Source organism: Bos taurus, chromosome 17 (assembly GCF_002263795.3).
Source record: "Bos taurus isolate L1 Dominette 01449 registration number 42190680 breed Hereford chromosome 17, ARS-UCD2.0, whole genome shotgun sequence".
Classification (NCBI taxonomy): domain Eukaryota; kingdom Metazoa; phylum Chordata; class Mammalia; order Artiodactyla; family Bovidae; genus Bos; species Bos taurus.
In genome coordinates, this window is record NC_037344.1 from 43,383,793 (window position 1) to 43,407,203 (window position 23,411).

The window sequence follows — 23,411 nt, forward strand, 5'->3', positions numbered from 1 at the left end:
ATCCCATGTACAGAGGAGCCTGGTGGGCTATACTCCATGGGGTTGCAAAGAGTCAGCCATGACTGGAGTGATTTAGCATGCATGCACATAGACACCTTAACTGCAATGTCTGCAAACCATCTCCTGTCCCTCCTTCGAGAAAAAAAAAAACACACACACACACAAAAAAACTCCCCACACCTCTTAGAGTCTCTGTTTTTGGTAACATCATGAGCATTATATATTGACCGAATCAATGAAATTGAGGGAAATCTTGAGTGTTCTACCAGTTCGGCTGTACCTGATCCATCACCTGATCACCTGCCACTTCTCCATCTCCTCTCTCCATCCTTCCCTCAGTGCATATTCTTCAGCATCTCTCACCCCCACTGCCCAGGAGTTGACCCACTAAGTCCGTGTCCTTTAATCCAAGGCTTCTCACGTGTGGTCCCCAGACCAGGAATCACCTGAGGATGGGAAACTGTTTCATCAGTCCCCCAGTTGTTTGTGGTGGACGGGATGCTAATCCATCTACTCTGTGTTCCTGGGTTGACAGTTCTAAAAGACACCACAATCATGTTATTTCACCACCACCACTATCCCCCACCTGCCCCCATTTTAGCCTTTTAAGGGTCTCTTCATGCCTAAAGATCACACATCAACTCTTTTAAAAGAGATTTCCCAAAGAAGCCACTTCCTGTTGATAGCTCACAGTAAATGGTGCTGCTGGATTCGTGGTCTACGATGGAGAAGATTTAACTCTGGAACCAAAGACAGTCTCAGTCACTCAGAGCTTTGTGTAGATTTTGTGAGTCTGAGTGAACTCCGGGAGTTGGTGGTGGACAGGGAGGCCTGGCATGCTGCGATTCATGGGGTCGCCAAGAGTCGGACACAACTGAGTGACTGAACTGAACTGGGATAAAGCAAGCTTCCAGCAAGAGGCAATGGAAGGGGGCAGGAGAGTACCTGCCTCACTGGTTTAAGCGGGACCTTATATACTTTTCAACTACCTGCTGCTGCTGCTGCTAAGTCACTTCAGTCGTGTCGGACTCTGTGTGATCCCCTAGACAGTAGCCACCAAGGCTCCCCCGTCCCTGGGATTCTCCAGGCAAGAACACTGGAGTGGGTTGCTGAGAATACATAAAAAGAATACCTCAAGGTTGCAAGAGTTCACCAGACCCTTTGCCAAGGCATACATCCTGAGATAATTTAGGCACAAGATTAGCCAGGGAGAAGGGTTCCCTGCAGTGCCTCCAGGCAAGATACACTGTTGCTGTGCAACCAGGGGTACAAGTCTTGAGAAACAGGTTCCCAGGCAAGATCTGTTACAATTATAATCATTAACATAGAGCCTAAGAAAAGCATTTCCATGAGTAAGACACTGTGCTGTGTGATCTTAGTTCCAGACCTAAACATGTAGCTCAGGCAAGATACATTGTTGCACAAGGCTTAAGGACAACATGAGCAAGACTGTTCACCTCCTCCTTAAAGGGTCTTGGACTGCCTGCCTAAGCTTTAACTCTTTCACTGGCTTCTCAGCCTCACCAGTTGCTATTCCACGTGGGTGTATGCTGTGGTCCAGCTCTGACAAGCTGCTGGGCATTCACCCAGTGAGGCCAAGAGCAGAGCAATGAAATCGTCATGTATTTAGTAGAAGTCATAATGAAAAACATCAAGATGTTCCTGGATGTGATTTCACTGGGATCTCAGAGTGAATACTAAATTGGGCAGCCTTGATTTCATGATTTATTTAAGAATTATTAAAAGTGCATTGTAGACACTAGAAGCAAGTTTAAATGGGGCATTATAAGTGGTTTTGGAGTAGGAAATGGCAACCTACTCCAGTGTCCTTGCCTGGAAAATTCCGTGAACAGAGGAGGCTGGCGGGGTTCAGTCTGTGGTGTCGCACAGAGTCGGACACGACTGAGTACACACACATGGTACATAAGTGGTTTTGACATTTACATAAGAATTAGTGATACATCATTTGAAAAAAACCCTTACAGCTGTATAACCTAGCACACCAAGAAACAAGATAAAAATAATTAAATAAGATTACTTATTAAAAGAATAAGTCTTGACAAATAACATTTATTTCAAACTTCCAAGGCATCTTGGTGACAGAACATCCACTAACATATTTCTTCATTACTTCATGAGAAAAAGCAAAAATTGTAAACTTTATCCCCATTAAACAGATAGGAAACTAGGGATTAACCTTGTTATATCAAAATAGGTAATTAATAGATGCATTTACTGTCAAACTTAAGGGACTACCACCGGCCACCATGCTATTTGTCTTTGGATTTTTCAGCTTAACCACCATCAGGTACTACATATGTATACACACACACATATAGGCAAAAGCAATTATATGTAATTTAGAGATAAACTAGGCAGTATGATTCTTATAAGAAAAAGTTGCAATTGAGACCAAAGAATAGTTCAGTTCCACCAAGAACCTGCTTCTTACAGAGACGATCACCCGAGGTCAAGGTTATTCTACATCCCAAAATTTTTTATAATATTTTCATAATAGACATTCCACTAAGTATTGCCAGGCCATGCTAGAAAGAGAAGAAAGGAACTCCTGTCTGATCTAAACTCTGGGTCTCACACTTTTCATGACAAATGAACTTGGTCATTTCTTAGTTTATGTGTCTCCTGTCTTCTGGAAAGAATACCTATGGTCACCTCAATTCTGCCATGCCTTAGGGTGTGCTCTGCCTCCCAGACCATGAGCCTTGGGGCTGGGAAGAGCACTTTTCCCTCTGAGAGTCTAGAGGTGCTGAAGCATGGATGCAGCCTGAGGACAGAACTGGTCCACAACAGGGAAGAGCAAGGCCAACCCCTACTGAGAAAGAGAGATGAGACAGGGTTCCCCCAGGTGCCAAGAACTGAGGTCTCCAGGGCCCACATCCATCCCTGGGGGCTCCAAGCTTCCCAAGCTTTTGTCACATACAGGATCTCCTGGAGTAACTGCCCAGTGAACCCCGTTAAGTTTCAGATAGATTTCTGTCCTTGGTCACCAAGAGTCCTAACAGATGCAATCAATGTTTCCAAAACAATATATGTCAACAAACAATCTTAATACTTGCAAAATGTTTGACTGAACACCTCTTTGTACAGAATGACACATTTTATTCCATAAAATATTTGAAACAGCTGAAGTTTACAAGCTTACAATGTTTGAAATGAGATAACCATTGCATTACATGGCTACATTAAGATAAGTACTAGGACATTGTTTTTAACAGGAAAATACACTATGTACAATGTTATAATTTAACTGAATTTCTTATCTTAATGTTTAGTCTGTTATCACAAACATGAGGTGATAAAATTATTTCTAGGTTTGAATCAGTGCTACAGTACTATATGTTTAATATATGCTATATATGTATATATATGTAAGTACATATATTACATTAGGACTCTGTATAGTCATGAAAATTCATAGAAAAAATTTTAAATGCAGACTGAGAAAGCAAATTCATAGATTTTTGCAGATGATTTTAATCTGATTCATCACTGCTGAAGTAAGAGCTGTCACAGTATTCAGCCGTGTAAAGGAACTTATGAATGACTGGGTTCATCTTCGGAATCCAGTGTCGGGGAACCAGATATGTTGAGAGATTAAATAAATCTACAAATACTTTGTACCTGTCACTGGAAAAACACATATATACAGATGTTTTAGAATTATTGATACAAAAGATTTTTTAAAGTTTCAAATAATGATATTTTGCCATAAATAAATTTCTATATTCTATCATATTATATATGTTACGTGTTGTATATATCAAGTAGTGTTAGTATTAAGATTGCTTCATTTTTATTCCATATCCAAAATTTATGTCCATAAAACAATATTACATGTTTCAGCGATCCAGACCAGACTGGGCCAGAACAAAACCTAGAGTTATTACTGTCATGCTACTTTCATGAAGATAAAGATGTGTTCCTATTTCTGATTTTTAAAGGGTGGGATGCAAAATAATGAATTGAAAGCAAATAAAATTCCCAGTTGTTCATTGGAAAATATTTCCCACCTGTAAAGTAGCTGCCAAGTAACAGACATGAGTGTATTGATATATTGAAACACCATCTTAGATTATATAATAAATGTCTATAAGAGTGGTTTTCACTTTAAAATTGCTTTTGTGTTTGTTAGCCAACTATTTTCACTTGCATTTCACCTGCAGAAGAACATTTGTCTTTAAAATCAAATTTGGGTTCATATTTTGCTGTCATTTGCAACTCATGTGACCTTGGTCAAGCTGTCCAAAGCTTAGTGTTTTGGTTTCCAACTTCATCAAATAAAAACCACAATCCCTTCCTCTCACCAGGCTTTTGTGATGATTTAATGAGAAAGTGACACACTAGGAAGGTGGTTTGCGTTCACTATTCCCATCGCCACTGATGGGTGTGCTCATTTTCTGTGATCATTTATGGTTTCATGCTCACAGAATTTATTTCCAGGAAAGGAGAAAGTGTGTAATGATTATAAAAATTCAAACTAATAAATTTTTAGAATCATTCAATCTAACTTTTATTCTTGGGAAAATGAAGATGTATAAAAATAATGAAAACTGAAACTGTGCATTTTATAATTTAGTCAATCAGGTGGTAAGATTAGGGATGAAAATAGGTGAATTACAGAGAATTTCTGGGTCACTTTGCTGTACCCTGAGTTGAAAACACTTCTCCTTGGGTTAACTTGGTTCCCTCCCTCACAGGTGATGCAAATATTGGTACCGCGTCCAATCTCATCCCAGGATCCAACTGATGACCTTCCAGAAATAAGGATGTTTGCAATGATCTCCAAAAGCTCCTGTAGGAATTCCTTAATTTAAGGATAAATGTGTTGCCAGCAGTTCAGACAGGAGCAAGTGTAAGTGACTTGCCTAGATAAAGCACATCTCCGTGGACAAACAGGTGCTGGTGGCCCCGCGGAGGTGAAGGTGACGCCGGCTTACCTCACGGTGGAGCGCAGGTACTGGTACCCAGAGGACCCGCCAGTGCCCGCCTTGCTGCCGAGCATCCTGTGCACCAGGCACACGTGGTTATCTAGGTGAACACACACATTAGCTCCAGGGCGCTGAGGCAGAGGGGTCGGAACGATTATTGCCTCTGAAAAAAGGCTCCCCTTTATCATTCCATATGCGAGGTTCGCCTGTGAGCCTATGCGGCACAAGGGGAGGTTGCCTGGTGCTCCGCCTGGTCCAGGCTGCGCGGTGCATCCATTCTTCCCTAGGATTAGCTCTTGGATGCCAGGGCGGGGGGTGTGGGCACACTGTGACTTTTATGAGCCCTTGTTCCTACCGCCTTCGTGGGGCCCTTCCTCCATTAAAACAAAACTACTGACGTTATATTTTCAAGTTGTATTGACACAAAGATGAATACATTACTATTATAAATTAAAACATTTTCTTTGACCTAAAGTTTACTTTTTCCTTCTGATGATTCCTGGTGGCTCAGACGGTAAAGCGTCTGCCTGCAATGCAGGAGACCCGGGTTCGATCCCTGGGTTGGGAAGATCCCCTGGAGAAGGAATGGCAACCCACTCCAGTCCTCTTGAAAATTCCATGGACTGAGGAACCTGGTAGACTATAGTCCATGGGATCGCAAAGAGTCAGACACGACTGAGTGACCACTTTTCTTCCTGCTGATCAAACACAACATTTTCCTGGGCCCCCAGAGGACATATGAGCCCTGAAAACTGCCTGCCATGTGCACTGGGTGGGTGGCCCTCAGAGAAATTTCTGAGCTGTTTTTTCACAAACTAGCCCATCCCCCCCAGCACACACACACACACAAATGGAGGGCAGAGGGGTATTGGGGGCTTGAAGGGGAGCAGGGTTGTGGGTCAGGTTGGGGGGAAGGGCTTACATCTCCACTTGGTCATGAGTGAGTCCACATCCATGAGGAAAGTCAGCAGCTGGAAAGGGACCTGGAATCTGGGCTCTTCCCTAGGGAACAAAACCACCATCATCATCTGGACCATAAACATGTCCAGCCAAGTCCAGTGTGTCAGAAAGAACACATACTCTACAATCTCTTGGGCCCCAAACCAACATCCCCTTTGCCTCTGGGGAGCTGTGACAGCTTAGATAACTCTCCCAGGCTTAGGGGATAACACAATTCATCTTTCAGTGTGTGTTTAAAGATTCTAGAACATTTCTTGAAGTACATAAAATAACCAGAGTCACACCTCACCCCCATTCTCATAAAAGTCAGACACAGACAACATCTAAGGTTTTCTAGCCAATAATAGCCAGCTACTTCTTCCAGGCAAGGATATTAAACTGTGAAAACAAAGACTGCCTGTTAAAGTTTCCTCTAATACATATATACATAATAAATATATATTAAATAAATATATACACAAAATAAAATTATATATGTATATTTATATATTTTTTAATTTATATCTATGTAATTTTACTTATATATATATTTTTCAGTTTTCGTCAACTCGGTGTATTTTCTGCAGAGGATACATAAGCTTGAATGGCATATATTCACTAAGAATTGAGGAAAACAGTCAAAACTGTTTTTTATGCTGCTGCTATTCTGAAAAATAGGTGAAAGAGGATTAAAAAACTAAATGAATTCAAGTAAGACACGCAGTAAACATAGATTTTTTTTTTTTTTGCTTTATACCAGCGGGGCATCTTTTGCTCTGACACATTCAATTTATGAAACACAGATGGGCCTCAGACATGGTGGGCGGTGACAACAATTAGACTTGAAATTGCAGAGCAAAGAGCACAGCAATTTATATGGTGCTTCTACTTCATTGTTTTTCATTTTATAAAACAGGAATAACAATGTCGTTAAATGACAGAACCTATTTCATGGCTAAGATTCTGAGACAGATTCAACTTCGGGTCCTTAGGACACAATGTCACAGAATTTAATGAAAAGGATATTTGATTAATTTGTGTGTGTGTGTGTGCGTGTGTGCGTGTGTGCGTGTGTGTGTGCGTGTGTGTGTGCGTGTGTGTGTCTGTGTTTAACCCGTGACAGGGATAACATTGGACTCTTACTATTTAAAATAAAGAAAAACCTCATGAAACTTCACAATTATTTTCTAAGCTTTCCCCCAAATCTAAATGACTTTTTAAAAACTATGATTAGTTTTTAAACTAATTAGTTTTTAAAGCAATGTATAAGCTTTATACTTGATACATTATCTATATCTACTCCTCAATTTTTTGCTTCAAATTCTCTTCTTTTGATTTGTTTTTACCTGTAAAAATATATCATCAAGGCCCCCTGAAGTGCTTTGTACGATAGCCGTCTTTCTCCTGCAAGACATGGAACAAGTTTTAATTTAATAGGTAATTTAAGGCACTCATGTTAATTTGGCATCATCACCTTAAGTAATTGTTCATGTTTTTAGAAAATAATGTGAATGTTAGTTAAATATTTAATCCCTTAACTTGAATTTGGAAAACTATCATTTAAAACATTATTTTAGTATTAGATTTTAAAAAACAAAATAATACATACATGTATATACACACACACTTTAAATTCTCAAAACTTTTAAATAGACAGAAATCATGCAATAAACAGCCACAGACAAAAGGACGTGAGCTTTTCCCCTCTAAATATTTAGTTCCTGTATCATTTATGAATATCTCTTTGAAAATAATGCAACTAAATTATAGAATTATAAAGTTAGTTAAATATATTTTTCACTTTCAAAAAAAGAAAAAATTGATAAAGATAACTTGCAAGATAAATTTTAAAATTCCTTACTTCTATGAATGGAAATATCAATGTCCATTTTATCCCCCCGAAGTAGGGTTTGGTATTTTGAGCTCACAGTCTTATGTTCCAGGGAAAGGATCCTCTGAATAGAAATGCCTACCTTTACTAAGGAGATGCTCATGACGTTTCTCATCAAATAAGGACAGTAATACCTCTTTCTGCTTCTGAAATTCAGCCATTTGTTCCTCCTTTTCCTCTGACTCTTCCTTAGCCTTTGGGAGAAAAGCTGCATTAATATTCCCAAAAGAAAATAAATTCTTATTTTAGAAAATACTGCTTGTGAGAAATAGACTAGCCCAGGTGCAGAAAAGGTGTCCCCCAGGATATGCAGTGTATCATCTAAGACTATAAGCTTGGAAAATTAGGGAAGCCTCATGCCCACTGGTTCTACCCTTTTGTTTAAGTTTAAATGATTTGTTAAACTCAAATACTCTTTTCATAAATGTCATGATAAATGAATTCGGGCAAAACTGGAGTGACTATGAGGGGTCAATAATGTCTAATTTTAGACAATTATTTAATACAGGGAGTAAATTAATTCCAGTTAGGAAAAGTTAAGAATTCCTAGTCAGAGAAACTACTAATTCTACTGAAATTCTATCTTCAGAGCAATATTCTATAAATACAATTCCTTAGATATTTTTCACTGTTATATTTTTATTCACTTGATATTTATTGATTTGTTTAAGGAAATTTGCATTTTCCTGCCTTCAACACATGCTCTACTTAGAATTCAATTACTTGGAGCAAAAATCAGTTACTCCAGCTGACTTCCATTTACCAGATCAAGCATATCATGTGGTCAGAATGTGTGTGCCTTCTATGGCCAATGGACTATTCATTTATTCAGTAAATGTCAGGCTAGTGATAGAGAAAAAATTGTGAGCAAAAACCGAGTCCCCTGATCTCTATCTGGTGGGACTAAAACACTGAAAACTTGTTAAATTACAACCATACAACTAGGTTCATCTGAACCATTTCTCCACATATATGCATCAACATACTTTATTTTTCCTCTTTCTGACTTACTTCACTCTGTATGACAGGCTCTAGGTGCATCCACTTCTCTACAAATGACCTAATTGCGTTCATTTTTTATGGCTGAGTAATACTCTATTTTATAAATGTACCGCATCTTCATCCATTCTTCTGTTGATAGACATTTAGGTTGTTGCCAGATCTTTGCTGTTATAAACAGTGCAGGGCAGGAATAGAGATGAATATGTAGAGAACAAATGTGTGGACATGGAGGGTTGGAAACAGAGGGCAAAAGAGTGAGATAAATTGGGAGATTGGGATTATATATACACTATGCATGTTTGTGTTCAGTCACTCAGTCATGTCTGACTCTTTTGTGACCCCATGGACTGTAGCCTCTGTCCATGGGATTTTCCAGGCAAGAATACTGGAGTGGGTTGCCATTTTCTCCTCCAGGGAATCTTCCTGACCCAGGGATCAAACCCACTGCTCTTGCATCTCCTGCAGTGGCAGGTGGATTCTTCACCACTGTGTCACCTGGGAAGCCCTATATATATACTACTATAAAATAGATAGCTAGTGGGCAGCTGCTGTATAGCACAGGGAGCTCAGATTGGTGCTCTGTGATGACTTAGAGGGTTGGGATGGAGAGGTTGGAGTCTCAAGACAGAGGGCATGTATGTATACATATGGCTGATTCACTTTGTTTTATAGCAGAAACTAATACAACATTGTAAGACAACTATACCTCAATTTTTTGAAAAAGAATTTTAAATAATTGCAACCACGGGCAGTGAAATAAAGGAGCAATGTCATACCATCACAACTTATAGTAGCAGAGAGTTCAATAAAGACCCTCCTGCTGAAGTTTTCCTTGAAACAAGACCTGAAGACTGGGAAAGAGTTATCTGGGAAAGGAGAATGGATTATGAAATTCAAAGAGCCAAATAAGCTAGAGATAAACAGTTGAGAATTACTGGTGTCTAAGCAGATGCTGCAGCAGCAGGTATAAATGAGTTCACCTGGTGGAAGAGGAAAAAGAGGATACAAGGGACCTGAGCCCATGCATTGTGAATCTCCATCAGTTACTGGTTTCAGAAAGAAACATGAACCCATGAAAGAGCTGGAGAAGTAAGGGTCAGAAAGCTAGGTGAGAACAAAATGTTGATACCAAAACCATGGCGGAGCGGGGTTGGGTGGGGAGAATGTTCAAGAAAGTGTAGGTAGTGATTAGTATTAAAGCCAGTAGGAAATGAAATAAAATGAAGATAAAACGGCCATTGGATTTACATACGGGGGTCACTTGTGAACAACAGGAAGGCAGACTGAACCACGGTGAGAATTAGATGGAGAAAAAGAAATAATTACACTCACTGCTGTTCTAAATACCCTGCAAATATGAATCCAATGTAACGTTCACAATATCTCTATGAGGTAAATACTCATATTTTACATTTTGCCCATGAAGGGAGGGAAGCAAATGAACCAGGTAGCAGAAGGGTATGTTACAGGGTCACCAAGAAGGGAAGGGGAATTTGACCCGTGACTGTGACAACACTGCACGGTGCACATAGCCTCTCAAGATGTAGAATTGAAACAACTCTTCCAAAAATTTGGTCATGAAGAAAGGATGAAGGCCCATAACATGAGAGAAACTGAGGAATCAACAGTATTGTTTTAACTGAGGGAAGTTTGCCATGGTCTGAGGAAGAACTCAGCCAATAGGAGGAACTCAGCATACATGAGTGAAGGGGAAGTTACGTGACTTAATGTATTGGTTGACTGGTCCTTTGTGAGCCCACTTCTGTCTAGAAGCAATCATAACATGAAACTTTCAATAAAAATGAAAAATCTCTATTAGTCTCATCTCCTCAAAATCTTGCCTACAATAAACTCCTTCACTTATTTTTTATTATGCATCAATAAAATTAAATCACTTGTGTAATATATTCCAAGCAGATGCACGTGTAAAAGAAAAAGAATATAAGGAAAATGAAAGACTAAGAGAAAATAAAATTAAAATAAAATTCCCAAAACTTCTCCTATAGTAAACTTATGTTTACTTATGGTTTCACAAATACCTGAATCTTTGTGAATTCTTCTTCCAAACCTTTGACAATGTTCTTTTCAAGCTTTCCCCAGAAGTTAAATCCATGCGGCTCTAAACCTGGGGTTCTTTCCAGCCATGCCTGAAGTAAATATTTTTCAAGTGAATACATTGTAAAATTTAAAATATGTCAAATGTTTTGTAACAAACATTTGTGAACTTGAAATATAAAATTTTCCTGGTTTTGAGGAAAATGTCAGTATATCATTAATCTTTTTGTATGTAAACGTTTCTCTTTCCTTTCAATATCTGCAGTCAAATGCTCTACCACTGAGCTATATCCCCTCTCCCCTTCAATTTCTTCATTTATAAAACAGCAGTGTTTTTTTCTCCTAATCTAGAAGGCAATCATATTAAAAATTTACTTTCTATTAAATTATTACAGATATTCCAGTTTTGTTCTATAGATCTATGAACATATGTATATGTTGTTTTAATGAGGTATACTGGTTTATTCTCAAAATAGTTTATGTCTTAGGAGCTGAAGGAATCATATCATATATAATTTGATTTGATCTAAATGCAAGAACACTGTGTACTTAGCAACATTGAAATCAGCTAGCTACTCAATTATTTCCAGATTCCACAGGATTTTTAATCTAGAAATAAAAACGAGTCCATGCATCTCTATGAGCTCTCATATAGCTTATTCTTGGTTTTGAATTTAACTTTGTGATTCTTTTTCTATAGCCATTAAGTGGCATTAATATTTATTAACCTAAATCTGTATTTATAATGCCCAGGGGATTAGTGAGCAGAGCATAATTTGCTAAAATAAAAGTTTAATTTGCAAAGTAAAAGCCTTTGTCCAAGAAGTCAAGACTGTACAATCCTATTTAATAATTTTCTTGCGCAGAAACTAATAATTCCTCAGGACCATGTACAGACCCACAGAGAACTAGATATGACTGGGGGAAATCCTGAAGGACAGAACTTTAGTGATGAACCTTAGTGATGTAGTTTAATTAAGAAACATACTCAACTTGTGGAACTTTTCAATTATGGAATATTTTAAAGTAAAGCTCATTAAATAAATAACCATACCCAGTTTAAAAATCAGCTAACCCAATGCTAGTTGCTTAGCAGCAATGTTTAAAAGGGTTGTTTTAATAAGATATAGAGGTTATTAAATGTTAACATATCATTGACTATAGAAATATCTCTGAAGTTCTCAAGAGAGTTCTTAATATTTTAATTAGTGGAATTTACCAGTTGAAGTATTTTTATAAGTTCATTCTTCTCTTATTTACAACAAATGCAACCCAATTTCGACAGGAGTTTTGAAGTCCGGATCTCGCAGAAGCTCAGTGAACTACACGTGCTGAGCGAAACGTTACGTCTGCGCACGCACCTCAACCAGCTGCAGAAGCGTCCTTTCTTGCTCGGACTTCAGCAGAAGCTCGTTGTCTTTCCCTCTGAAGTTGTCGCGGTAGTGTCTTCTGTTGTAAGGGACCCTCAAGCTCTGCAGAACCCCTATCTTGTTTTCTAACAGGCGGAACTGCAGACTCTGGAAGCCGGACGCCGGGGATAAGTACTCTCTTTGAGAACAGGTCCCGGGAGAGAAGAGCAGGGGAAGGTGCACATTGTAAATCACTGTAACACTGCCTTCTTGGGGAGGGGGGAGGCGGTGGTCATGTGACTCTGCAGGTGTCACCAGGCACAGACACACAACAGCCCAGGGCTGAACCCATGACTTGGACTTGATCCAATCAGGACAACGAGCTCCTAGCCATCATCGTCTCTGCAGGCCGATGTTTGTATAGTTTGTGAAGGGTCATAGTGTACCAATGTGTGTTTATATCTGTGTATGTGCGTTCACATGTGTGCTTATATATACACATGCATAGATGTACATGCATGTGTGTATACTAAGTTTTTTCCTAAGGTAAAGACAGATGAACATTGAGCAATACTTCTTATTCAATAGTGCTAAAAGTTCCTTTGTAAATTTTCTTCAGTTTCTCCTTAAAGTTCAATTCTCAAAGTTCAGCACTGTGAGACTCCACAAGTGAAATGAATGGAATGTTGCCTAGCACAAAAGAGGGCATCACAAAATGTGATTACTCCCACCAGGCACAACCCTCACATCCCTATAAATGTTCTCCCTATAACTGGTACTAAGACTTCAATTTGTTAAGTATATACTAAAAAGGAATTCTACTTCTTTTCATTTGATTACCAACCATGTAGAGGATACTGCTTCTGCACCCCATGCTCTTAAAATTTCTTCTCAAATCTTAGTTATGAAAAGGTTTTCTTATAAAATTTATAGTTTGACTGCTAAACATTCCATAATAACCTAAGTGGGAAAAGAATCTGAAAAAGAATAGATACATGTACATGTATAACTGAATCACTTTGCTGAACACCTGAAACTAACACAACATTGTTAATTAACTGTAGTCTAATATAAAATAAAAATTTAAAACACATAAAAAATAAAATTTATAGTTCAATCCATAATTTATACTGTCAGTTTTGGTTACATGCTTCTTTACATATCATTCCTATTTCTCTTGTATTTTTGGTTTTTAATCATTTAAATTTAGAATGTGTATTATATCAGCCTTTTAAGCCATTTTGCTAAGCTGTCTAAAATCCTTTTGGGATAAAACTAGGGTACACATGATGAATTGAATTTAATGGATCCTGTTATGTTCATATGTGAAAGGAAGAGATGAAATATTTTCAATAGCTACTCAAATGCTTCGGGATGACGGCTCCCAAGTGCTCACAGTGACAGACTGTCAGCAAGACTGACTCCTTAACGCCACGCAAAACAGCAGGCACGTTCTCTCCAGCCCATCAGAAGGGAAGGGTAACCCCTGTATGCTGGCAAAGCCGCGCGCGCACCTGAAGTCATTGAAGTCCAAGGCTGTCATGGTCTCCAGGACGGAAAACTGCTGGACCAAGAGTTTGAGGATCACCACCACTCGGTGCATTCGGGTGATCACCTTCAGCATGTTCCTCTCATCCCTCACCTGGGTGTTAGGAGACAAGACACTGAGTAATCAATCCTCAATTCTGGGAGACACTAAACAATGCACTCCTGTGGATGTTATCTCTACTTTAAAGAGGAACATTTGCATTAAAATGTGCCTTAGGTAGATTCTAAACTAATGGCAACTCTGAATTGTTTGCAAGAAGTGTCTGCAACATTCAAATCTTTTTTTTTTTTTTCTTTAAAACTAGAAAAATTCTATGGAAGGACAATTTAAGTAAATTCTGGAACACAACTCCCACTGATTTCAAAGCAAATGTCTCTCTTAGTTTTGCTCTGAGGAATAAAGTTTAGGAGAACGTGGAAACTTGTGGGTAAGAATTAAGCAGACACTTGGGTTCCTCTGTTCTGTCTCAAGGGCAGGAGTTGCCATGGAAATGGATGGGGATGATGTTCACAGAGAATGGATGTTCTCTCCTTCCCAGCCCCCTTGGCACACGGGCTCTGAGCTGGAGAACACAAGGCTGTGTCCTGTGTCCTCCAAGGATGAAGGAAGGTATGTGTGCAAGAAGTGGGCTGGGAGGGAGACTGAGGGAACATCACCAGGATTCTGACTCTTCCTCCTCCCACTCTGTTCCTCCTCATCCTCTTCTGGCTCATCCTCTTCGTCTTGTCTATTCTCTTTCCCCATCTCCACCTCTCCTCCTGTGTCACCTCCTTCATCATTGCTCCTATCTTCTCATAGCAAACATTCATTAGAAATACAATTCTGGTAGCTATTGATTAAAGAATCTACATTAGCTGTCCTGGCAATCCACTGTCATTTGTAACAACTTTTTGCAGGGGAAAAAATTGATTTCTAAACAAAGGACTTGAAAATAAAATTTGAAAGGCATCTTAAAGCAAGGGCATGGTGATAATTACGCTGGAAGAACATGACCAAACTCTCTACACTAGAAACTTTTTTCCCCCTTAAATACTAATTCCACCATTTGGTGTTAAACTTTTCCCATTAATAATATTTTCTACACTCTCAAAGAAAAGTATGAAAGGAATACTGTGACATAGCAACTCACATGGCCATTCTGAAAGATCTCACGAACAGAATCTAATTCCCACAGGATCTGCTTAAACCAGAGTTCATAAGCTGCAAGGAGAAGATCATCATCAGTCGGGAGCCTTTTGACCATAATTATATGAAAGACAAGGCTAACACATTGAAAGAGAAATAAAAATGTAACTTAAAAGTCTATAAATGCCAACATAGCCCTATGCTATGCTAACAAACAAGTATTAGTGATCAAGTTAAAATAGCCTCCTTTTAATGAATGTTTTAATATGTCAGGTATGTTATCTATATGCTTTATGTTATTTTTGAACTGATTTCTTTCAACTAAATACTGTAAATGTCTTTTTGGGATACAGCAAATAATCTTATCTTCCCATGTGGAAGCTGGAGGTGTGTGGAGAAGCAGAAGTAATACTGAATATCTATAAAGTGAGATATTAATAATTCATTAACGTAATGAATGGGCTTCCCTGGTGGCTCAGACAGAAAAGAATCTGCCTACAATACAGAAGTTTGATCCCTGCAATAAGGGTTCGATCCCTGGGTCGGGAAGTTTCTGTGGAGAAGGAACTGGCTACCCATTCCAGTATTCTTGCCTGGATAATCTCATGGACAGAGGAGCCTGGTGGGCTACAGTCCATAAGGTTGCAAAAGTTGGACGCCACTGAGCGACTAAGCATCATGCGCGCAACCTAATGAGTATGATGACATGTTTGTTTCTAGAGATTTAGACTTTACAGTGGAGAAGGCAATGGCACCCCACTCCAGTACTCTTGCTTGAAAAATCCCATGGACGGGGGAGCCTGGTAGGCCGCCGTCCATGGGGTCACTAAGAGTCAGATACGACTGAGCGACTTCCCTTTCACTTTTCACTTTCATGCTTTGGAGAAAGAAATGGCAACCCACTCCAGTGTTCTTGCCTGGAGAATCCCAGGGATGGGGGAGCCTGGTGGGCTGCCGTCTATGGGGTCGCACAGAGTCAGACACGACTGAAACGACTTAGCCGCAGACTTTACAGGGAGGACAAGTTATGAACAGGCTGAAACTCTGTCATATTCATCAGTTTCCCTCAGCTCCTGGCATAATGTTTGAGATAAGATAAACACTGGGTGATTATTTTATAAATAGATAAATTAAATAGCAAATGTAGTCATTAGGGGAACATGGAAATGAATCATTTTAATGATTGCTCATGCATTCTGTTTGGACAAAGGCTGTGCTTCTGTACTAATGAAAGGAATAAAATTATACCTTTAAATTAGAGCTAAGGAGACTTTAGAAATCTAATTTCCATCTTTAGACAAAAAGAGCAAATCAAATATTTTTTGATCAGTTTATTTATCAATTTTTCAAGTTTAACTCTGGGTAGCAGGTCCCATGACCTGCTTACCTTGTGTTCTAATGGAAGGAAAGTTTCTCCATCAAATGATGCAAGCTACCATTTACTATGAGCTCACTGCATGCTGTACCTTGAACTAAATGTGTAACACACCTTATCTCATGTCATCCTCACAGGAGCTCTGTGAATGAGAAGATGTAATCATTCTTCCCATTGTACAGATGGGGAAATGAAGAGAATTACTAGTCCAGAAACCAGACTGAGGTTGCATCATCTTTAATGGTAGAGATGGGATTCGAAATAGATTTCTGATTCTAGATGTATGCTCACCTGCTGTCATTCTGCCCTCATTGATTTTGTCTTGGTATAAGCCACCAACAGAATGTCACCATAAAAAACAGAAGAAGTAACACATTAAGCCAATTATTTTCCTTTTTTTTTTTTTCCTCAAAGGAGTTGGTTATATTAGCCAGTCAGTGAAGAAAACAATCATTTGAAAGACAGAAAGAATGGATAAGACAAAGAAACATCTAGAAATGCAGCGCTGATCAGCATGAGAGATGGAGCCATGATCAACCAGAGGACAGTATTAGATACAAAGGATTTAGAGTAAATCTGAATGTTTTGGGGTAACAGACTTCTGTAAGACACATATTTGTGAAATCTTTCACACAAGTCAAAGAGTTCTGAGACTTCCTCAACTTCCAAAGTCATGGACTCCTACGTTAAAAAACCACTACCCAGAAGTTAGAAGTCTGGAGAGAATGAATACACATTTTAGATAAAATTTATATTCCTGTTTAGTACCAAATTTCTGTAGGACATGTACAGTTACAGTAAATGTGAGTGATCTATTTCTTGAAAATAGCTCTGAGTTGACAAGTAGTGACATCTTAACTTTCAGATTCTTTGTGAATTCCAAGAGATAAAAAGTCTCTTTGGATTAAGGACAAAGTCCTACCTGATAAGTAGTGAGGTAACAGAAAGAAGACTGTAGTAAATCCCAGAAGGAGGACCTATGATAATTTATCTGATAGCAAAGTCTTTGCAAGCACCCTAGCAAATGTGATCCTTTACTCTTTCACCATTCTACAGTTAAAAGCATTGTAACTCTCCCCATTACTAATGGGAAACTACTATGAATAGTTACTGTTCAACCCTGTGTGTGACTTACCTTGATGAGTTATGATAAAAAGATGTTCATCGTGGATTTTATTTCCTTTCATTTCACTTTGAAGCTCCTGTGCATTCAAAACTTTTTCCAACTTCAAACAAAAAAAATAGAAAAACTGATTTTGTAGAAACTTCTATTTACATGATGAATAAGTTACAGTTAGGATCTAATGTACACCATAGTGATTGTAGTTAATGACAATGCACCATATACTAGATCTTAAGTGTTCTTACCACAAAAAAAAAAAAACAAACAAACAAGAAAGGTGATTATGTGACATGATGCAGGCATTAGTTAATGCTCTGTTAGTAATCACTATGCCATATGTAAGTGTAATCAAATCAACATGTGGGCACCTTAAACTTATGTGAAGTTATATGTCAATTATATCTCAGTAAAACTGGAAAAAAAGATTACAAAAAGACTGATATTGAAATTGCAAAACTTGATTTTTACCAACTTTAATAAATAGAATATGATACTATAAAAAAAAAAATACTCAGGAATACTCCCAAATACTCAGGAACCAATCTACTTTCTTTTAAACAATTAATGTCTCTTCACAAGGAGTGAGTTGAATTTATGAGTTTTATTCTTTTCAGAAGAAATTATATCTGTGTATGTGTGTGTGCTGTCATGTCTGACTCTTTGCCACCAAATGGACTGTAGCCCACCAGGCTCCTCTGTCCGTGGGATTCTCCAGGCAAGAATACTGGAGTGGTTTCCCATGCCCTCCTCCAAAGGATCTTTCCAACCCAGGGTTCGAACCTGAGTCTCTAGAGTCTCCTGCATTGGCAGGTGGATTCTTTATCACTGTGCCACTGGGGAAGCCCAGGAATTTTTACTAATACATACTATTACCCTCACTGAGAAATCACATCCCTTCCATCTCTTGAAGCCAGTGCCATAAAAGCTCTATAACTTGCTTAGCCTACTATGTGTCTGCTGTTCTTTTATTCTCCTAAAGAGTCAGTTCTAAGAAGGTCTTAACATTGCCTATCAGCTCATCCTTAGAAACCCATCAACAAAGTCATCAAGGATTCTAATCATTTCACATCTTAAAAATAATCTCCAGCAATTTCCCTAGTGGTCCAGGGTTGGGACTCCATGCTTCCCCTGCAAGAGGTGAGGGTTCAACCCCTGGTCAGGGAACTAAGTTCCCACATGCCAAGTGGCAAAAAAAAAAAGATAAAATAATGTTCAAATACCTCTTTTTAACACCCTTCTTTCATCTAAACATATGCCTTCAACATTTCCACTTTACAATAAAGAATTTAAAAGAGAAATTGTCTGGCTACATTTGCAATTCTAGGCTGGGATCTAGTAATCAGGTCTCACGTGAACAGGTCGTGCAATGCCAGCCAGTTATCTATGCTTTCTCTGCCATTATTGTACGTTTGTTGGGCAGGTGAATCTTTACATACAAGTCTTAGAATTTTCTAATAAAAATATATGCTCAAAAAAGCATACATTTGTATAAAAAGAGATATCTTTAGATCCATAAAACTATTGGGTGACTGAGAATCTTTACGACCCCATGGACTATACGGTCCATGAAATTCTCCAAGCAAGAATACTGGAGTGGGTAGTCGTTCCCTTCTCCAGGGGCTCTTCCCAACAGAGGGATCAAACCCAGGTCTCCCACATTGCAGGCAGATTCTTAACCAGCTGAGCCACCAGGGAAGCCCAAGAATACTGGAGTGGGGAGCCTATCCCTTCTCTAGGGGATCTGCCTGACTCAGGAATCGAACCAGGGTCTACTGCATTGCAGGCAGATTCTTTACCAGCTGAGCTACCAACCAGGGTCTACTGCATTGCAGGCAGATTCTTTACCAGCTGAGCTACCAGGGAAGCCCAACTGCAAAAACAAACACAAAACAATCCCCAAACATGAAAATGTCATGTAACTGAGTTTAAGGCCCAAAAATGAAAGATAATTCTTGTAAGGACCCTGCCACTTACTTGCAGGTAGTTCCCATAGATAAGTCCTCCTTTACTGGCTCTGTTCACACCGGCCTGTGATTTGTCTTCTTCACTGCCTTGTGCAGAGAGTGGTTTAAAAGCATATCTTCAGGTGAAAGAAGTAAAAGGGGAAAAAATAGAGCTTGAGAAAGCACAGTACCGAATAACAGGAGCGACGAGAATTCTCTTATTCCTAACTTTTCAAAGTAGATGATTAAACAGTGGAAGAAGGCTGACAGTTTTCACCTTTGCTCTTGAAATTCTGAAATTACTTTTCCTATCTGACCTTCCTAAGAGCTTAACCATACTCAGGATAGAGGTAAATACTCACCCAAAGCTCTTTCCTAAAAAGGGGCACCCACTCATGATGAAGATACACTGTCAGGGCAGCCCAGAGCTCTAACTGTAGCTGGATGATGAGGCTGACCTCCCCAGATGTCCACAGCTGCCTTTTATGTACCCTGCCCACCCTGCCCCAGCCAATCAGCCCCTTTGCATCTCCTAGTGGGACTTCTGTTTCAGTTGGTACAGAAGCTGAACTTTGGCAGACTGTAGCGTGGATTTATGTTTGGGGCAGTTTGTTTGCTATAGACCTGAGTATTCTGCCAACAGTATTTGACTTGCTAAGTTCTGCTTTCATATCCAAAATAACAAGCAGTAAATAAATCGATGAGAGGCAAAGTTTAAAAACCCGAAGATTTAACTATTCTATTCCAAGAACACATTTGCATAGTGTTAGAATGTATAAGAGAATGAGCTTGTTAAAAAACAAGTATTTATTCTCTTGGTCTTAGATTTGGATATTTTTACAACTCCAAAGCCAAAGACGGACCTTGAGTGTCTCTGGAGAAACTCATTATTCAACAGAGGCAGGATTCACACTTAAACCCCAATTTCAGCCCCTCTTCAAAGTTTTCCTGGTCTAAATCTCATTTAATAATTAGCAGCAGTCATGCTGCTTACTGTATTAGAACTTAAATGCATATTATTAATTTACTGACACTTGGGCATACTGACTACAGGGCACTGGGAGTCAACCCACTATGTCTGCAGATAATTTTAAAACAGTAATAACATAACTTGAGTTCCAAAGCATGTCCATGAGAAAGTATTCTTTCTAGAAAATATTACTGATTGGCCTAAGTTCTAACTGTTGCTTTGAGGTCCATGGAGCCAGAGCAGAGACTCCATCCTCCCTATCCACCACTGCAGTGCACAAAGAACCACACAGAGATGGCTTTTCCTATTTATCTCAATGGTCAGCTTATGTCTAATTCCCCAGAGTCATTAGAGGTCAAAAGCCTCATTTCCAGTCTTGGCCCTCATTTCAGTTCAGTCCAGTCGCTCAGTCACTCAGTTCAGTCCAACTCTTTGTGACCCCATGAACTGCAGCACACAAGGCCTCCCTGTCCATAACCAACTCCTGGAGTTCACTCAGACTCACATCCATGGAGTCAGTGATGCCATCCAGCCATCTCATCCTCTGTCATCCCCTTCTCCTCCTGCCCCCAATCCCTCCCAACATCAGAGTCTTTTCCAATGAGTCAACTCCTCGCATGAGGTGGCCAAAGGACTGGAGTTTCAGCTTTAGCATCATTCCTTCCTAAGAACACCCAGGACTGATCTCCTTTAAGATGTACTGGCTGGATCTCCTTGCAGTCCAAGGGACTCTCAAGAATCTTCTCCAACACCACAGTTCAAAATCATCAATTCTTCAGCACTCAGTTTTCTTCACAGTCCAACTTTCACATCCATACATGACCACTGGAAAAACTATAGCCTTGACTAGATGGACCTTTGTTGACAAAGTAATGTCTCTACTTTGGAATACGCTATGTAGGTTGGTCATAACTTTCCTTCCAAGGAGGAAGCGTCTTTTAATTTCATGGCTGCAATCACCATCTGCAGTGATTTTGGAGCCCCCCAAAATAAAGTCTGACACTGTTTCCACTGTTTCCCCTGTTCCCCCATCTATTTGCCATGATGGGACCAGATGCCATGATCTTAGTTTTCTGAATGTTGAGCTTTAAGCCAACTTTTTCACTCTCCTCTTTCACTTTCATCAAGAGGCTCTTTAGTTCCTCTTCACTTTCTGCCATAAGGCTGGTGTCATCTGAATATCTGAGGTTTTTGATATTTGTCCCAGCAATCTTGATTCCAGCTTGTTCTTCTTCCAGCCCAGCATTTCTCATGATGTACTCTGCATATAAGTTAAATAAGCAGAGTGACAACATACAGCCTTGACATACTCCTTTTCCTATTTGGAACCAGTCTGTTGTTTCATGTCCAGTTCTAACTGTTGCTTCCTGACCTGCATGTAGGTTTCTCAGGAGGCAGGTCAGGTGGTCTGGTATTCCCATCTCTTTCAGAATTTTCCACAGTTTATTGTGATCCACACAGTCAAAGGCTTTGGCATAGTCAATAAAGCAGAAATAGAGGTTTTTCTGGAACTCTTGCTTTTTCCATGATCCAGCGGATGTTGGCAATGTGATCTCTGGTTCCTCTGCCTTTTCTAAAACCAACTTGAACATCTGGAAGTTCACAGTTCACATATTGCTAAAGCCTGGCTTGGAGAATTTTGAGCATTACTTTACTAGCATGTGAGATGAGTGCAATTGTGCTGTAGTTTGAGCATTCTTTGGCATTGCCTTTCTTTGGGATTGGAATGAAAACGGACCTTTTCCAGTCCTGTGGCCACTGCTGAGTTTTCCAAATTTGCTGGCATATTGAGTGCAGCACTTTCACAGCATCATTTTTCAGGATTTGAAATAGCTCAACTGGAATTCCATCACCTCCACTAGCTTTGTTTGTAGTGATGCTTCCTAAGGCCCACTTGACTTCACATTCCAGGGTGTCTGGCTCTAGGTGAGTGATCACACCGTCGTGATTATCTGGGTCGTGAAGATCTTTTTTGTACAGTTCTTCTGTGTATTTTTGCCACCTCTTCTTAATATTGTCTGCTTCTGTTAGGTCCATACCATTTCTGTCCTTTATCGAGCCCATGTTTGCATGAAATGTTTCCTTGGTATCTCTAATTTTCTTGAAGAGATCTCTAGGCTTTCCCATTCTGTTGTCTTCCTCTATTTCTTTGCATTGATCGCTGAGGAAGGCTTTCTTATCTCTTCTTGCTATTCTTTGGAACTCTGCATTCAGATGCTTATATCTTTCCTTTTCTCCTTTGCTTTTCGCTTCTCTTCTTTTCACAGCTATTTGTAAGTCCTCCCCAGAGAACCATTTTGCTTTTTTGCATTTCTTTTCCATGGGGATGGTCTTGATCCCTGTCTCCTGTACAATGTCACGAACCTCTGTCCATAATTCTACAACTGACTAATTTGTGAAATGGGAAAATTAACATGTGTATGTATCAACTTCATCAAAAGAAATGAAGATGTTTAAAATTGACTGTAGTTTCAAAGATCTTGAAAGTGAAAGTCACTTAGTCATGTCCAACTCTTTGTGACTGCATGGAATTCTCCAGGCCAGAATACTGGAGTGGGTAGTCGTTCCCTTCTCCAGGGGATCTTCCCAGCCCAGGGATCCAACTGGGGTCTCCTTCATTGCAGGTGGATTCTTTACCAGCTGAGCTACCAGGGAAGCAAAATTCTGATTTTATGACTATAATAAATTTTAACATTAATGCAGTTTTACAGAAGGATAAACAGCAGGAAAATGTTATAAAGAACTTGAAAATCATGTAAGCCACATCCTTGACCCCTGTATTCCCTTGGGGTTTTTACAGATATATACAGGTGTGTGTATGTGCTCAGTCATCTCAGTTGTGTCTGTCTCTTTGCAACCTCATGGTCTGAGCCTGCCAGCCTCCTCTGTCCATGAGATTTCCCAAGAAAGAATACTGGAATGGGTTGCTATTCCCCTCTCCAGGGGATCTTCCTGACCCATGTATCTAACCCACCTCACCTGTGTCTCCTTCACTGCCGGCAGATTCTTTATCCTCAGAGCCACCTGTGAGTGAAAGTCACTTAGTTGTATCTGACTCTTTGTGACCCCATGGACTACACAGTCCATGGACTTCTTCTGGCCAGAATACTGGAGTGGGTAGCCTTTTCCTTCTCCAGGGGA

At 39.5% G+C, this 23,411-nt stretch overlaps 1 protein-coding gene across 1 annotated transcript; it reads right to left on the reverse strand.

The window, feature by feature from the left end:
• Positions 1 to 3,099: 3,099 nt before the first annotated feature.
• TDO2 (tryptophan 2,3-dioxygenase) lies at positions 3,100 to 19,761 on the reverse strand. Its single transcript, NM_001046313.1, is given in 12 exon segments — positions 3,100 to 3,648; positions 4,959 to 5,049; positions 5,872 to 5,951; positions 7,235 to 7,292; positions 7,862 to 7,973; positions 10,821 to 10,928; positions 12,198 to 12,384; positions 13,700 to 13,827; positions 14,864 to 14,934; positions 17,370 to 17,460; positions 19,332 to 19,437; positions 19,663 to 19,761. Coding segments are annotated over 12 exon segments (1,221 nt in total). The 5' UTR covers positions 19,698 to 19,761; the 3' UTR covers positions 3,100 to 3,494.
• Positions 19,762 to 23,411: the final 3,650 nt, after the last annotated feature.